Below are 18,761 nucleotides of genomic sequence, written 5' to 3' on the forward strand. Positions count from 1 at the left end.
TGGGAGGGAGAGTGTGTGAAAGAGGAGGGAGAGTGTGGGAGGGAGAGAGAGAGTGTGGGAGGGAGAGGGAGAGTGTGTGAAAGAGGAGGGAGAGTGTGGGAGGGGGAGGAGGGAGAGTGTGGGAGGGGGAGGAGGGAGAGGGAGAGTGTGTGAAAGAGGAGGGAGAGTGTGGGAGGAGGAGGAGGGAGAGTGTGGGAGGAGGAGGAGGGAGAGTGGGAGGAGGAGGAGGGAGAGTGTGGGAGGGAGAGAGAGAGTGTGGGAAAGAGGAGGGAGAGAGAGAGTGTGGGAAAGAGGAGGGAGAGTGTGGGAGGGAGAGTGTGTGAAAGAGGAGGGAGAGTGTGGGAGGGAGAGAGAGAGTGTGGGAGGGAGAGGGAGAGTGTGGGAAAGAGGAGGGAGAGTGTGGGAGGGAGAGAGAGAGTGTGGGAGGGAGAGGGAGAGTGTGGGAAAGAGGAGGGAGAGTGTGGGAGGAGGAGGAGGGAGAGTGGGAGGAGGAGGAGGGAGAGTGGGAGGAGGAGGAGGGAGAGTGTGTGAAAGAGGAGGGAGAGTGTGGGAGGGAGAGAGAGAGTGTGGGAGGGAGAGGGAGAGTGTGGGAAAGAGGAGGGAGAGTGTGGGAGGGAGAGAGAGAGTGTGGGAGGGAGAGAGAGAGTGTGGGAGGAGGCGGGCCGAGTGGACAGGCACCGCCGGCTCTCTCGCTCCCGGCTCTAAGTGTCGGGTTGAGCGGATCCCGGTCGCCATGGGTAACCGCGGGATGGAGGATCTGATCCCGCTGGTTAACCGCCTTCAGGACGCCTTCTCCGCCATCGGCCAGAGCTGCAACCTGGACCTGCCGCAGATCGCAGTGGTGGGCGGCCAGAGCGCCGGCAAGAGCTCTGTCCTGGAGAACTTCGTGGGCAGGTAAAAGTGTCAGAGGGCTGGGGCTGATGGTGAGCATCCATCACCGACATTGGGATCTTGCTGTGCGCATTTTGTCTGGCCCTCAATTTCACACCTGACTACACTTTTTAGTAACACTTATTTGGCTGAATGTCACTTTGGGACGTCCTGAAAGATGCTAGAGAAGTGCATTTGGGGAAAAAAATGGATTGTCCAGTACCTTTAACTGACTTCAAATTGACTCTATGTTTATGTTTTCTCGAGATGTATTAACCCTCCAATTTGTGTAGTGAGCAGCTGCCAGCCCTCTAGACATGTCTTGTTGCCGTTGAAACTTTTCTAATTTAAGGTTGATATTTCTTTCATTCCAACTATAATCCATGTTGACTGTGGTGCTATTTCGAATGTTTAATTTGTAAATTGTTGTTCTTGGTCAGTGTGTAACTGTTCAAAAATCAAAGCTTGCAATTTGGCTGGTTGTGCTGATCTCAAAATTGGCCTGATAATGAGCCAGCTTAGTAAAGCAGATTGTGTATGTTAACCTTTCAGCATAAACTGCTGACCGTATGGAGCTATAGGGAAGAACAGTAAATGATATTGCTAAGATTGTTATCCCTGGAGTTTGGGCTTTACTGAGAGTGCTAAAGAGATTCTCCAGGATAATACCAGCCAAGTGGGATTTTAGTTCTGAGGAGAGTGATTCTTTTCATTCGAGCAGAGAAGTTTGAGACCTCCTGGGAAAATGTCAAAGTCTATTATAAATGATATAAAAGCAGAGCATTTGGAAATATATAATCTAATCAAGCAAAGTCAGCATGGCTTCACGAAGGGGAAATCATGCCTAACAAATTTATTAGAATCCTTTGAGGAGGTAGCAAGCAGGATAGACAAAGGGGAACCAGTAGACATAATATATTTGGATTTCCAAAAGGCGTTCAATAAGTTACCGCACATAAGGCTACTTAATAAGATAAGAGCCCATGGTGTTGGGAGTAGTATATTAGTGTGGATAGAGGATTGGCTAACTAATAGGAGACAGAGAGTTGGGATAATGGGGGCATTTTTGGGAAGGCAACCTGTAACTAGTGGAGTGCCACAGGGATCAGTGCTGGGGCCTCAATTATTTACAATATATCTTAATGACTTAGATGAGGGAAGTGAATGTACTATCGTCAAGTTTGCAGGTGACACAAAAATAGATGAGAAGGCAAGTGGTGAGGATGACACAAAGAGTCTACAGAGGGATATAGACAGGTTAAGTGAGTGGGCAAAAACTTGGCGGATGGAATATAATGTAGGAAAACGTGAGGTTATGCATTTTGGCAGGAAGAATAGAGGAGCTGAGTATTATTTAAATGGAGAAAGACTGAAGAAGGCTACAGCACAGAGGCATTTGGAAGTCCTTGTGCATGAATCCGAAAAAGCTATCATACAAGTTCAACAAGTAATAGGGAAGGCAAATGGAATTTTGGCCTTTATTTCAAAGGGAATGGAGTATAAAAATAGGGAAGTCTTGCTAAAACTATACAAGGCACAAATTAGACCACAATTTTGGTCCTCTTATCCAAGGAAAGATATACTGGCATTAGAGGCAGTCCAGAGAAAGTTCACTAGATTGATCCTGAGTATGGAGGGATTTTTTTTATGAGGAGAGGTTGAGTTGGTTAGGCCTGTACTCATCGGAGTTTAGAAGAATGAGAAGAGACCTTATTGAAACATAAGATTCTTAGGGGGCTTGACAGGGTAGACACTGAGAGGCTGTTTCCCCTTGTGGGAGAGTCTAGGACCACAGGGCATAACCTCAAAGGGGGTGCCCATTTTAAACAGAAATGAGGAGGAATTTCTTCTCTCAGAGGGTAGTCAATCTGTGGAGTTGTTTACCACAAAGGGCTGTAGAGGCTGAGTCCTTAAGTATATTCAAGACTGAAATTGACAGATTTTTAACCAGTAAGGGAATCAAGGGTTATGGGGAAAAGGCAGGAAAGGGGAGTTGAAGATTATAATATCAGCCATAATCTCATTGAATGGCGGAGCAGACTTGATGGTCCAAATGGCCTACTTCTGCTCCTACGTCTTATGGCTTGGCTAAGTTCACAATCATATAGGGTTTTCTTAAGGTAAATAGAGAGAGACTACTTCCACTAGTCAGTGACGTAGCAATGAGATGGTATGAGATTATCAAAAAAACGAAGGGGGAGGTTAGGATCTTTTTTAATGCAGAGAGTTGTTATGGAATGCCTAACCAGAAAGAGTGGTGGAAGCAAAATCTGCTATACATTTTGAAAAGGAAATTGAAAAGTATTTGGAGAAGAAAAGGTAAGTTTCAGGGAAAGGGAAGAGGACTGCGTGGTTAGCTCTTGTAGAGCCAGCATAAAAGCAGGATGGATCAAATGAACTTGATTTATGAGCGTTACATCAAATGTTATGATTCAAAATTTAACTGTTTTAGACTTTCTCGTGCGTGCTTCCTGTCAAAAGGTGCAAAAATGTTTTTAGTTTTCATTCTCATCCTTGTAGCTATTTGCACTGCAAATTCTCATTAGAAGAATAAAAACATAGGTGAAGCCCAAGCTTAAGGAAATCCTGTAGATCTGTTCCATTCTGTGCTCTGACCTTTCCAGAAACTGGTGGTGCAGCAGGGAGATATCAAAGTGCTAGTTGGGAGAGGATTAAATTGTTGAGTATGAAATTATTGTTCCTGAAGCCGCATTTCTAATTGTGTTGGTTGCAGTTGGTGGAATGCCATTGTTGTGCAAAGTGAAACAGGTTTGGAATTATTTCAGTGATATTGTGCATAAGATACCTCAAAACTGACAGGTTAGCATTATATTTTGTAATTAGTTTGCTTGGAACACATTAGTTTTGCAGGGAATTAGCAACAGAAATACAGTTCTCTAGCCTACATTAGCATATAAAATACCTGATACTTATTTGCATATTTAATGCCCAGCTTTCTGCTGTCGGAGGATTATTGTTAAAGTTTAATAACTGAGCTCATGATGTCTGCAAAATGCCAGTGAATTTTGCCACCTTGCGTAGGATTTGCTGATGTCATTTCACACACAAAATGAATTATGTTGCAAGCAGATAAATAAAAACAATTTGGATGACGTGTTTTACTTTTTATGTGCATTCCATGGCTGAGACAGTATGAATTAATAGTGGTCTTGTTTATGGGCTCCATTTAGCACTTTCCCACACCATCGTAACAGAGATTGGGAACTGTCCTCCATGCAATTGTAAAATAGTGCCCTGTGACTTTTAAAGTATTTTGGAACTCCGATATGCTCAAGCCTTGTCTATTTTTGATTTTGATCAGTTACTAGATTTTTACATTGTGCCTAAAATGCTACCCTTCTTATAGCAAAGCTGTGAACCAGCATAATTGTTTTCAAAAATTCAGTGCTTTTCACTGCCAGTTTTCTATTCCAACAAAATTTACTTGGGAACTATTTTACCTTTACATTTTATTTGCTAACCACAGCTGTAATGCCATACTTGTGGCTATAGCATGCTGATAGAATGCACTTTTTAAAAGTAGTCATCCGTTATTTATGCACAATGAAGAGCCAAGTTAAGAACGCCTGCAGTTTTCAGATGTGTGGATCTGAAGACAATCAAAGATGTTGACTGAAGCTGAATATGTTTTTCATTTCGGCTTTGGCAAAAATGAGCGAAGTAGTGCAAGTTGGGTACAGTTCAGTTTATTGTTATGGTAAACAGTCCCCATCTGAAAACAGATATTGAAGGAGCAATATATTTAAATAATTGGAAGTTAAATCTGTATGGGCACATTTCATATAGAAATCCATTCCATACACTTTAAAGTTAGAGCAATTCTTTTAACCTACCAGGACAATTAAAAGAAACACTAGTTTGATATATGCTCCTTTATGCAGTCTGATGTTTGCTTGCTAGTACCATGGATAGGCACAAACTTCTTATTGGTGCATTTATTAATATCATTGGCCAGACAGATGCAAGGCTATGTTGGTTAGGAACAATAATAGGCCATTCAACCCCCTCAGACCTGTTCCACCATTCAGTTATATCATGCCTTGTCTACATCTCAATTCCACATTTCTGCAGTTGCTCCGTATCCCTAACAATCTATATTTCTCTGTCTTGAAAGCTCCAATTGTCTTACCATCCACAGCCTTTTGGCAGAGAGAATTCTAGATTTCTGTTACCTTTTGTGTGGCAAAAACTGCTTCCTGATATTGCTCCTGATTGGTCTAGCTCCAATTTAATGTTGTCTTGAGTCCTCTGTCTTTCAAACATTATAGGTCGCCCTGAATTCCATGTGAAATTATTTAAACAGCTCCATAGAGCCTTGATCCACTGGAAGATTTGCTTTTTATAAAGACATCTTGCAGTGTCGAACATTTATACATGATCTTGCACATGGTACTGTGCAGCATCATATTGTCCCTTACACGGTTACAGATCCATTTGACCAGACATCATCATCTTTGCCCTTATGCTCAATTATTTAATTGTGATGGCCTCGAATTTGCAGGGTTTTGATGTTGCACTGTGTTTGCTGTCATTAACCCTCTTCAGGATTTAGTGCAGCATATGATAAAACCTACTGGTGAGTTTGAGAGACATGGTAACAGAGTGTGTCCTAGACTCTGCCAATGTATCAATCATTGCCACTAGCTTTTTTTTTACCGCTCTTAGTTTGGATTAATTTTGGACATAATGTCTTTAGTTGATATCATGCCACAATGTTTTATTGTGCAACCTTTGACCTCTGCAGAAAATATTTGGGCTTGCTCTCAGTGGTTGCTCTCAATGCAATTAGTAAGAAGGTTGTATTAGAGAAATTAATGGGACTGAAGTTCCCGGGTCCTGATATTCTACATCCCAGAGTGTTGAAAGAGATGGTGGAAATAGTGGATGCATTGATGAACATCTTCCAAAAGTCCATAGATTCTGGAGCGGTTCCTGCAGATTGGGAGGTAGCAAATGTCACCCCACTATTTAAGAATGGAGGGAGAGAGAGAAAGGGAACTACAGACCTGTTAATCATACATCACAAGCAGGGAAAATGCTAGAATCCATTGTGAAGGATCTGATAAATGGACATTTGGATAATAATGATTTGATTGGGTATAGTCAAAATGATTTATGAATGAGAAATCATGTTTGACGAACCTGTTGGAGATTTTTGAGGATGTTACTAACAGAATTGATAAAGGGGGGTAGGTGGACATAATGTGCTTGGATTTTCAGAAGGCTTTCTGATAAAGATACAGGAGGATGGTTAGCAAAATTAAAACATATGGCCCAGAATTTTGCCATGGGCGGGCCTGACACGCCGACGCACAAAATAATTTGAGATGATGTCGTGCGTCCAGACGTCATCACGCGTCATTTAGATCTTTCATTCGGCGGGCACACGCTGGCCAAACTGTCAACAGCCTATTAAGGCCATTAAAAAAGAAATCAAGCTCATTAGTGACGCTGCCCGTCCAACCTTAAGGTTAGTGGCAGGTGAAGAGCCCAAGCATTGTGTTTTTCAGGAAACATCATCCATGGGCGCATGAGGGGACATGTTTAGATAACTTTTTAAATGCTTTATTTAATTATTTTAATTTCAACTTAATCTCCCTGAGGAACAGAGCTGCCTCAGGGAGATCGCTGCACTTTTTCGTGTGCGAGTCCCGACTCTCCCTCCTTAACCCCCCACCCCCCCGCCCGCCCGCATAGGAAGCACTGAGCACCACTGGCTGTGCGTCATGCTCGGCGGACATTAACTGGCCCGCCCATGTAAAATGGCAGTGTGCAGCCGATGCAGATGCGCTGGGGAAATCCCTCTGAGAAGTTCCCAGGTAAGGGTTTACAAAGTGTGTAAGTGCACACTTCCTCTGGACAATTGCGCTGTGTTGGGAACCATCTGAAAATGAAGATAGTTCCTCTAGGGTTATACCAGTAGTTACCTGGAAAAAGTTAGAAGAATTATAACCTCTTCTAACTCCTGGGTAACTATTGTAAAGACCCAGACTGAACCCAAAGGACTCACCCCATCCCTCTGACCTCCGACACATCCACAGCCCTCCTGGACCTCCGGCTGACCTCCACCCCTGACAACAACCCCCACCTGCTCACCTGGGACCCCCCCCCACCCCACGACTGCCCGACCCCTCTGACGAACCTCCGCCTCTTGCCCCCTGGACCTCCACTGACATCTGCCCCTGTCCCTCTCCGGCTGCCTGGACCTTGTACCCCCCCCCCCCCCCACCAACCCCCCACCCAATCTCCGACCAACCACCCCCCCCACCACACCGAACCTGCAGCCCACTCCCTAGACAGCCCCCAGATACCACCCCCCTCCAAAACTCCTATCTACTTACCTTAGACGCATACCTTCTCATTGGCCTGTCAATGTCCCTCGCCCTTTAAACTTATCTGCTTTACAGCAGCAAGTGCTGTAAAAAATGGGAATGTGGCCTCCTTGAGTATGCTGGAGGTACACTTTGCTGGGGTCTGTGAGGAGTCTTTCGGTGCTGGCACAAGCAACTCTGGTGAACTGATTCATTTTCAAGACCAGGTAAGCAGGTATTTATTTCTTCTAACTCCTTCCACTAGTTGGAAGTTACAGCCCAATGTTTCCAAGTTCACGGATGACACAAAGCTAGGTGGGAATGTGTATTGTGAGGAAGATGCAAAGTGGCCTAAAGGAGACTTGGACAGACTTAGTGACGTGGGCAAGAATATGGCAGATGGAATATAACATGGAAAAACGTGAGGTTATCCACTTTGGTAGGAGGAATAGTTGTGCAGGATATTTCTTAAATGGTAAGAGATTAGAAAGTTGGATGTACAAAGGGACCTGGGTGTCCTCGTCCATAAGTCACTGAAAGCTAAAATGTGAGTGCAGCAGGCAATTAGGTGGGCTAATGGTGTGTTAGCCTTTTTTGCAAGAGGATCTGAGTACAGGAGTAGCAAAGTCTTGCTTCAATTGTGTAGAACCTTGGTTAGACCACACTTGGAGTAATGGTCTCCTTACCTTAGGAAAGATATAATTGCCATAGAGGGAGTGCAGCAGATGTTCACCAGACTTGTTCCTGGGATGGCGGGACTATCCTATGAAGAGAAATTGGGGAAACTGAGCCTATATTCTCTAGAGTTTTGAAGAATGAGAGGTGATCTCATTGAAACCTACAAAATGCTTAAAGGGATAGACAGTAGATGCAGGTAAGATGTTTCCCCCTGTTTGCGGAGTCTAGAGCCCGGGGACACTATTTCAAAATAAGGGGAAGCCACTTAGAACTGAGATGAGGAGAAATATTTTTACTCAGAGGGTTGTGAATCTTTGGAATTCTCTATGCCAGAGGACTGTGGAAGCTCAGTCATTGAGTAAGTTTAACGTAGAGATTGTCTAGATTTAGATTTAGATTTAGATTTCTAAATACCAATGACATAAAGGGATATAGGGATAGAGTGGGAAAAAGGCGTTGAAGTGGATGATCAGCCATGATTGTATTGAATGGGTTAGCAGGCTTGATGCGCTGAAGGGCTTACTCCTCCTATCTCCAAAGAAGCCTTTTCTATCAATAAGCCCACATTCCCTACAATTTGTAACTTGACCATATGTATAACATGCTGCAGAGCAAACATTTCTCTTTTAGAAAGAACATAAATCAGAGCAGGAGGAGGCCATATGGCACATTGAGTCTGCTCTGCCTTTCCATAAGATTATGGCTACAACTCTACTTTTTTGCCCTATTCCCAAATTTCTTAGTGCCCAAAAAAATCTAACAATCTCCACCTTGAATAAGTTTATCAATCCACAGCACTCTGGAGTAGAGAATTTCAAAGATTCCTTATCCTGAGTGGACAAACTTCTCATCTCCCATTGGCTTAGGATAATGAGCCCCAGTACTAGACTGTCCAACCTTGAGAAGCAAAATTTCAGCACCTACCCAGTCAAACCCTCTCAGAACCTTATACGTTTCAATGCGATCACCTCTCATTATTCTAATCTGTATAGAATATAGGCCCATTCTACTCAATCTCTCTTTGTAAGATACCCCTTTCATCACAGGAATCAATCTAATGAACATCTGTTGCACTCGTCTAAGACAAGTTTGTCCTTCCTATGGTAAGCATGTCCCACATCACTTCAGGAGATAGATAATATCACTCATGCAGGTCAGTACATAAGCTAAACTATCAAACAAATTCAGGTGTAGAAGGAATCAGTTACAGAAACAAACAGTATAGTCAAGATATTGAACAGTAAGATACAGGAGCAGTAGTTTCTGTTTCAGCTCTTGGATCAGTTTCCAATCAAATGATGCTGACAATAAGAACCACTTCAAAAACAGAATTACCTGGAAAAACTCAGCAGGTCTGGCAGCATCGGCGGAGAAGAAAAGAGTTGACGTTTCGAGTCCTCATGACCCTTCGACAGAACTTGAGTTTGAGTCCAAGAAAGAGTTGAAATGTAAGCTGGTTTAAGGTGTGTGTGTGGGGGGCGGAGAGATAGAGAGAGAGAGAGGTGGGGGTGTGGTTGTAGGGACAAACAAGCAGTGATAGAAGCAGATCATCAAAAGATGTCAACGACAATAGTACAATAGAACACATAGGTGTTAAAGTTAAAGTTGGTGATATTATCTAAACGAATGTGCTAATTAAGAATGGATGGTAGGGCACTCAAGGTATAGCTCTAGTGGGGTTTTTTTTAATATAATGGAAATAGGTGGGAAAAGGAAAATCTTTATAATTTATTGGAAAAAAAAGGAAGGGGGAAACAGAAAGGGGGTGGGGATGGGGGAGGGAGCTCACGACCTAAACTCTTTTCTTCTCCGCCGATGCTGCCAGACCTGCTGAGTTTTTCCAGGTAATTCTGTTTTTGTTTTGGATTTCCAGCATCCGCAGTTTTTTTGTTTTTATAATAAGAACCACTTGTTCCCTTAATGTAATGAATGACCGAAAGCTTCACTAATAAGTTTAAGGAAGATGAGTACTGCCAGGTTAGGAAAGAACAATAGCAATGAGCTAAAGCTTGGACAAAGTGAAGGATTCTGACGGAAGAAAGGGTTAGAGAGGGGGTTTTAAAGAGCAGGATAAAGCTACTAAAGATTTTGTCGCTGGTTGAAGGAAGGATGGAGTATTTAGAAGGCCAGAATCAAAGACTTGCAATGTTTGGGATGTATGCAGATATTAAGTCAGGCAAGTCCAAGGAAAGATTTAAAGATAAGATAAGGACAAGGATTTTTAATTTATTACATTGTGACTGCAGTATTATGTAGATTAGTGAGGATAGAGCTGATGAACAAACAGGAGTGCATTGCAGAACAGGATACATGCAGCAGAGGTTTGGACGCATTGGGGAGAATTTTTTCCCCATCGTGTGGGCTGGGCAGGAGCGGGTGTGGGTGGGTGCGCAGCCGATCGCCGCCTGTGATTGGCTGCACGCCGCCATTTTAAGTGGGTGGGCCAATTAAGGCCAGCCCAGCGTGACGTGCTCCCGGAAGCACTCAGAGTTACCTGTGCGGGCGCAGGGAGGAGGGAGCATTGGGGCCTGTGCTCTTTCATGTGCATGTGCATGTGCACGAAAGAGTGCAGGAATCTCCCTGAGGCATGGAGCTGCCTCAGGGAGTTTAATTTCTTTGTGGAAAAACTGAAGAAAATATTTTAAAAAATTATTCAGACATGTCCACTCATGTGACAGTGTCACATGAGCTGGGACATGTCTATGAATTTTATTAAAAATTTTTATTAAAGTTATAAAACCTTCATGAAACCTCACCCTGTCCATGTATGAGGTTCCATGAAAGATGCGAAGGCTGCCTGGGTTCTTCGCCTGCCCGCTAACCTTAAGGTTAGATGGGCAGCCCTGTTAAAAAGTTCAGGTGGTATTTAAATGGCCTTAACAGGCCTTTGACAGTTCGGCGGGCACACAGCTGACTCTGGTGCGTGCCGGCCAAACTGAAGATCGGAATGACGCGTGGTGACATGGGACACCCAATTTAACGTGTTGGTGAGCAGGGCCCACCTCTGCACGCTGACGAGAAGATTCAGGCCATTGGAATTTATGGAAGGTTGAGGATGGAAGACCAAAAGTGATAAATGCCTTTGTAAACATTTAATCAATAGAGGGACTGAGGGAGGCAGCAGGTGTTTATAACTTTGGATTGAGGCTTTATTGAAGCTGTATATTGTTGTGCTTTATGTGAATACCATTGAAGTGACTGTTTCATTCATGGAGGATGAGTGTTCAATGTAACAGTGAAAATTTGTTAGACTTGGAATTATACAATCATGGATTTATGGGGACTGAAAATCGGTTACTCAAAGAGTCTACATCAGGTTGAGCTGTTCTGACTAAAAGAACATTAATTGGCAAAAATAAAGGAGGCTTGTAATAGTTTGTCATGACAGAATAAAAAAAATCAGATCTGACTTGCTCCCTTATGGAATAGTTTCTTTTTCTTGTGCACCCTTTTTTTTTCATTTCCTTGACTCTTACGTTACATTGTTTGTGAACCTGCAGGTAACCTGCTTGTAATTGTTTGCAAAATTACTCCAGAAAATGTAATTGGGCAATGCAGGAATGGCTTGGAGAAACTCTCGTGAGCTGAGCTTTTCCCCCGTGGAAGGAATTGTAGCCTTTACTAAGGAGAACCTCCTGATATCAAAGCTGAGATCACAAGCTTTTAATATGAGAATGTAAATATAAACAAACTTTTTAAACTTGTATTGTAATCATAGATCTGAAATATGGGAGTACAAGAGCAAACCTCAAAAGAGACCAGAGTTCAGAAGAAATATTTTTTTCTGAAGTAATGGATATGGACGATTACATATAATTACATAACTGGTGGGCAACTGGTCAAAGTTTTAAAATGTGGCTTCTAAGATTGGAATATTCTAAAGCACTTTTCACTTGCTTTTAAGAGTCCTGGAGAAATTTGATAGATTTTTTTTTAATCTTAGAGGTTTATGTGTGCTTGGTTACCTCCCTTGAGATTCAGGGGTTGTAATGGAGCAGATTGGATAAGTAGAAAAAGTTATTTCTTTTCCATACATGAGGTGTATAGCTTACCTTTTGGGGATAGCACCATATAAAGACAAGTCCTTTATTTTCAACTTTCATCAGGTGGACAGCAATTTTAATTTATATAACCTGTATAATATAGCAAAATGCCCCATGTTACTTTATAATGGGGGGGGGGGGAGGAATTCAGAAGCATTGGAAATTTTGGAAACCTCAGAGGAGGCTGTTACAATCTTGTTAGAAGCCATTAATGTTTAAAGAGAAATTCAAACATCCTGTGAATAACTGACAGGACTATGCCACAAGATTTCATGTTCTTTATACAGAAAACTGGATTGTACAAAAAAAAGAATTAAGCAAAGCTAACACTATATAACTACTTATCCTATGAACTCAGTTTTACTTTTTACTCCTCTCCACCCCCCAACCCCCAACCCTTGCTCAAGAGCTCCCTTATACATTACAAGAATCTTGAAAGTTCATTCAATTCTTTTGGGACCAACCCAAAGGTGTGCTACACCCCTCTGGAATTCACTTTAATTCTTCTCAGTATTCTAGCTTTCTCCAAGGTACAAGATTTATGGGGATCCTTCCATTAGCTTTTGGCTAAACGACCCTGCAAAAGACCTCATGACTGTAGACTCCTCAGCCCCTTGCCCTGGCTGTGAGCAGATATACAACGGCCTCTCACCGCCATCCACACTAATTCTGCTGACTGCTTTCTGCCACAAGGCTCTGTGAGGATCACTGTAGATTTCTTCCCCCAATTGCAAGCTAAGCAAATCTTCCACCTGCTTTTCCCCTTGCGAAATCCAAACTCAGCTTGAATCCCTGTATTCTGCACGGTGAACGATAAAGTTATTATTTCCTCTACTTTAAATGCAGACTGGACTAACATTTATTTCTTTTGGCTCTCCCAACTCAGTGAGATGCAGCCTACAGAAGACCAAATCTGCAACTGCCTTCTGTAAGAAAAGCCCAGATAAATTAAACAAAGGAACCTTCTAATCTCCACAGCCTACCTCGATGACAACATGGCATACTTTGGAATATTCAATTAGAAATGCAAACTAATTAATTTTACTGTCAACACAAATTTGATTCTAGCAACCCATATGAAGAATGTCTATCTCTATTGGAGTCTTCTGACCCTCTTTTCCAGAATTTCGAGCTTTTAGCATCTTTTATGGAGATAACAATAGATATCCTGGCTTTACTAAGAGGTCTAGAAATGGGTCATCCATTGACCCAACTGTTCATTTGCTTCCAACTGTGACCTTGTAAAATGAACACAGGCTAGTTTTCCATTTATCTTACATTTAACACTTTAATTCCTAAAACTAAAAGTTATACTCTAAAGCACATGAATTATGACCTGGAGTTTCCTAACATGATTGAAGGCAAGGTAGGTTTTCAGGAGGCATTTGACGGTGAAAATCATTGGGCAAGAGGGAAACCTTTAAGACAGAATTCCAAAGTGCAGAGTGTGATGACTGAAGTCTGTTCTCCCATTGAAAGCGGGGATGCACATGAATTCATTCTAGAATGCATACTGGAATAAAAGACTGGAAGAAGTGCAGAAGTATGATGAAATGAAGATATTGTGGTGTTCAAAGCCAAAGATTTTGAAATGGATGCATTCAAGCGTGAGGAATGGACGGAGGGTAGCAGTAATAGGTAAGCCTAATAAGTGATATGGGACAGGATGCAAGTGTCAGAATTCTGGATGAGTTGCTGTTTATTCAAGAAGGAATTCGGAAGTTGGTGGGCAGCAATTTCGAGAAATAAGTCTTGAGACAGTGAAGGTGATGAGGGGGAGTCAGCAACAGAAGTGAACAATGTTATGAAGGTGGATGTAGGCAGTTGGATCGACTGGTTGTGGGGTTTTAGCTTAGTTTAGCTCAGGGTTGAGCAGTACAGAAACATGGTCAGGTTTAGGTTGAGTGAATAGGCAGGCAGAAGTATGGAATCAGAGTGAGCAGTTTCTGGGGAGATTTGAACAGGATGTTTTGGCCTTGTCAATGTTTAGTCAGAGGAAGTTCCTTCTCCTGGACTCTCAGGTGTGCAGTCAGGTAGAATTACACAAACCGTGGAGTCGAGGACGGTGCTTGGAGAGTTAAGTTGTGTGTTGAAATATATGTGGAAATTAACATTATGGTTATGAGATGACCCACGTTTCAAGGAACTAATGTTCAGAATAATAATTTAGTTTCAATTGAGAGCACTTTAATGTTGGAGAAATTTAAAGGGTTATCCCTTGTTAAAAGGGGGAAGTGGAATATAAATCTTTATGTAAGTTTCCTCACCATTATCTAGGAGTGTCAACAGTTTTAAAATTATGGGTATAGTCCAAAAGGAAAATGACTTTATAATCATGTTCTGGAATTCAGACCAATATAGATGCATCTGAAATTTGATACCTAAATTAATTGAAGCAATGCTGTGTCTTTCTAGACTGCAAGTGAACAATAAATATTCACCAAGAGTAATATTAAATTTAGGCCTAAATAAATGGTGAATGCTTTTTTTTAAAAAGAAGAGTGTAGTGTGGTGATGGTAACTTTTACTGTAGCCTAAGTGTGTAATTAAGCTAGAGCAATTCTATGGAAATTCTCTTATATTAGATCAAAAGACGGATATATTTTTAAATGGAATACATCAAAGAAAATATAAATAATAGTGTTGTGCAGCAATCAAAGTCTACATTAACAATGCAGTCTCAATATGTTGTTAGAGTACAAGACAAAGATGTAACTGTTGGCATTAATTGAGACCATTCATCTCAACAAATTTCATTCACTCTGCTTTGGATGCTTTTTGTGGTAATTTCTGTTAGATAACTGTTGCCTGTGATGTGATATTTGATTATAGTTGCAGAATATTGCAGAGAACATCTGCATTCAAAATGTGTAGAACCATACAGTTTGCTAGTCATTAAGTTTTCCAAGGATAGACAGAAATAGCAGCAGAAGATAAACAGAAAAGGAAATGGAGGGAAAATTATTGTAATAATGTATATTGAGAGTGGAGGAGGAATTCAGGAAGCTGGTGAGCAGCAAGTTCGAGAAATAAGTCTTGAGGCACTTAAGGTGATGAGGGGGAGGCAGAGACAGGTGAATAATGTTGTGAAGGTGGATGTAGGCAATTGGAGTGACTGGTTGTGGGGTTTTAGCTCAGCTCATTGTTGAGCAGGACAAAAACATGATCAGGTTTAAGTTGAGCGAATAGTCGGGTAGAAGTATGGAATCAGAGTGAGCTTTTTCTGGCGAGATTTGAACAGAGTATTTTGGCCTTGTCAGCGTTCAGTCAGTGGAAGTTCCTTCTCTTCCAGGACTCTTGTCAGGTGTGCATTCAGGTAGAATTGCACAAACCCTGGAGTCAAATATCACATCACAGACAACAGTTATCAAACAGCAAGAACCGGAATAAGGGGAGGACGAAGAAGGGGAAGACCAGACTGATGTGTGCCCTTATTTTTAGATGGACAGAGTTCATTTGCCATGTTAAACCTTTGTTTAGCACAAGCTTTGATTCTGTTTAAGGTAATACTTGTACAGATGGGAGAAATAAGCAGAGCATAGAAAAGATTAAGAAGTGTATTGTAAAGCTAACGGCAGTTATGAAGCAGTGTGTAGAATACATACTATAATATGCAGCTGTGGTGTAATTCAAATTATCCTAGGAAGACTCTAAAATATAAAGAAATGCACTTCTTCAAAGGCAGCACACTACAGAAGTTAAATTTACCATTTCTTAAAGGAGCTTTTAATTGAGTGAGGATTACTAAACTGTGCAAGTAATCTAGATGATTAAAAGTTTAAAAAAAATCAGCAAGTCATCGCCCTGATCCTTAATGCCAAGGGTGCAAGACATACGCATCCTTAGCTTGTACCTTTCTTGCCTGCAGGCCCACCATAGCAAAGTGAGGTGTAAGGAGGTGCATGACGATGCATAGGAGGAACAGCAGGGCATAACCTTGTTCCTTGTTGACTATGATGATCATGATGAGGATTAGTCAGCACAGGAGTTCAGAGTCAGAGTCATTATTGTGCCAAAGGAGGCCTTTCAGCCCTTTGAGTTCAAGCCAGCTCTCTGTAGCACCCTGCCCTATGTCCCACTGTTCCAACCCATGATGCATACCCTACTTTCTAACTCCCACACACCAGAACCATAGAAAAGTTACAGCACAGAAGGAGGCTATTTGGCCCATCTTGTCCATGCCAGCCCGAGGACACCCAGGTGCTCTTTCTAATCCCACCTTCCTGCACCCGGTCCATAGCCCTGCAGCTTAGAGCACTTTGGGTGCAGATCCAGGTACTTTTTAAAAGAGTTTAAAGTTTTTGCCTCTACCACCAACTTGGGCAGCGAATTCCAGACACCCACTACCCTCTGCATAAAAAAGGTCTTCCTCATGTCCCCCCTACACCTTCTGCCACTTATCTTGAATCTATGTCCCCTGGTTCTAGAATTCTCTCAAGGGAAACAATTTTATCCTGTCCACTCTATCTATTCCCCTCATAATTTTGTACACCTCAATCAAGTCACCTCTCAGCCTTCTTTGCTCTAAGGAAAATAACCCCAACCTATCCACTCTCTCTTTGTAGCTACTCTTTTCTAACCCTCGCAACATTCTTGTAAACCTCCTCTGCACTCTCTCCAGAGCTATTAAGTCCTCCCTGTAATGACCAGAACTGCGCACAGTACTCCAGTTGTGGCCTCACCAGTGTTTTATACCTGGTAGATTTAAATAGAAATAGAATACAAGAGGGGGCAGACACCTGGTAGATTTAAATGGTGTTAGTGATGCTGTGAGCATAAGAGCACCAGAGGAGTGTGCAGTATGTGAGGATGCTCCACCTTCCTGGAAGATGCTGAGGGCAAGACAGTCTATGGCTTTATAGTTGTGGGACCAAGAACTCAAGCTAAGGATGGGTGCTTGTCTGAAAAGAACATGATGGCCCTGAGGTCAGTCTCCAAGGATGTGTGGCAATTGACAGGAGTAACTCTTGAAACTCTCATTTGTGGCAACAACTGGAAAGCTTTTTCTTAATTATAAACATTAATGAAGTGTGTAGTAGCTTGGTTGCAAACTGCAACAGATGCCCACCTCAAAAGTGGCTAAGGATCAGTCGATGCCTTCACTTGTATGGAAGCATAGACTCTGGTATTAGTGAGAACAGATGATAGCTGGCATATTGGCTTCCTGACCATAACAGCCATGAAGTAAGCTGCTGCCTCTTGGGGGCTTTCAGAATCTGTCAGCTGCCATTAAACCAATTATCCCACTGATCAACAACAACCTTTATCCCGAGCCCAATAGAATAGTAACATCTGGACCCAGGTAGGTGTTGGCTACTACTGTTTGTTAGCAGCAGCATGTACATGGCCTCTGGTCTTTGCCCTCAGAGCTCAGTACCATAGGAAAATGGAACAGGAGTAATTGTTCTTCAAGCCTGTACTGCCATTCAGTGAGGTTGTGATCTAACTTTTCCTCATCTCCCTTAGTACCTTTAGTTAACAAAAATCTATCAATCTCAGATTTAAAATTAACAGTTGATATATCATAACTTGCCATTTGTGGAAGAGAGTTCCAAACCTCTACCATCCTTTGTGTGTATAAGTGTTTGTTAATTTCACTCCTGAAAAGTTCAGCTCTAATGGACTCCCTAACCATCAAATATAGTTTCTCTTTCTGTAATCTTTCTGCTCCCACTAATATCTTGAAAACTTTGATCAAATCACCCATTATCTGCTAAATTCCAGGGAATACAGCCCAGTTTGTGTAATCTTGTCTCGTAATTTAACCCTTGAATCCAGCTGCCAAGGCCAGTATATGCTTCCTGTTGTGTGGTGACCAGACTGCTCTCGGTACTCCAGGCGTAGTCTGACCAGGGCTTTGATTAGCTAAAGCATGACTTGTGCCCCTCTTGTATTCTATTGCATTCCATTAGCCATTTTGATAATTTTCTGTACCTATTCATGACATTTTAATGAATATACCTAGACCCAAGTCTCTTCATACCTCCACTCTTTCTAGCTTTTCAACATTTCAGCATTCTAGCTGTTCTGTACTTCATAGGTCAAAATCAATCTAGTTTAAATATTGCAATAAAATGTGGAACAATGTCATAATTGCCTCCTTGAAATCCGTTTGCTGCAATTTTGCTCTTTCACTTAAAATTACAAAGTGATATTAATAGAATATGCCCCCACTTCAAGAGCAATTAGAGATGGGGAACAAATCCTGGCCTTGCCAGGCACCCCTCATCCCATGAAAGAATAAAAAAAATCTACACTGCTTACAATACCACCTAACTTTATCTCATTGGCAACCTTGAATATTGGCTTTCTATCCCTTCATCTAAATTGTTAATTATAGTGAATAGTTGAGGCCCCAACACAGATCCACACAGGATAGTACCAGTCACACCCTGCCAGTTAGAGTACCCGTCCATTATCCCTACTCCCTGTCTCCTGCCGCTCAGCCAATTTCCTAACCAGATCAATAATTTGCCTTCATTTCCTTTAGCTTCAACTTTAGGGAGCAGTATCTTGAGGGATTTTATCAAATGTGTTCTGGAGTTCTGTAAATACCATCCGTATTCATTCCCTTGTCCATCACCTCAGTCACTTATTCAAAAAATGCAATCAAGTTCAACAGGCATGACCTACCCTTTACAAGTCAATGCTCTCTCTGATCAGCTGAAAGTTTTCAAGATATTCATTCACCCTATTCTTAACAACAGACTCTATACATTTCCTGACAATAGATGGTAAGCCAACTGGTCAATAAATTCTTCCTTTATCCCCCTCTTGCCTTTTTAAATGATGGAGTGACAGGCATTGTTTCCCAGCCTAAATGAATGGTTCCCGAATC

General features: G+C 42.0%; 1 protein-coding gene across 1 annotated transcript in view; it reads left to right on the forward strand.

Moving 5' to 3' along the window:
• Window positions 1–678: 678 nt before the first annotated feature.
• The window catches only part of dnm3a (dynamin 3a), a 270,163-nt gene continuing 252,080 nt past the window's right edge, over window positions 679–18,761 (forward strand). The window contains exon 1 of the mRNA XM_041208391.1: window positions 679–894. Within this exon, the coding sequence (XP_041064325.1) occupies window positions 734–894 (161 nt within the window). The 5' untranslated portion in view covers window positions 679–733. The remainder of the gene's footprint in view (window positions 895–18,761) is intronic.

Source organism: Carcharodon carcharias, chromosome 16 (genome assembly GCF_017639515.1).
Source record: "Carcharodon carcharias isolate sCarCar2 chromosome 16, sCarCar2.pri, whole genome shotgun sequence".
Taxonomy (NCBI): Eukaryota; Metazoa; Chordata; class Chondrichthyes; order Lamniformes; family Lamnidae; genus Carcharodon; species Carcharodon carcharias.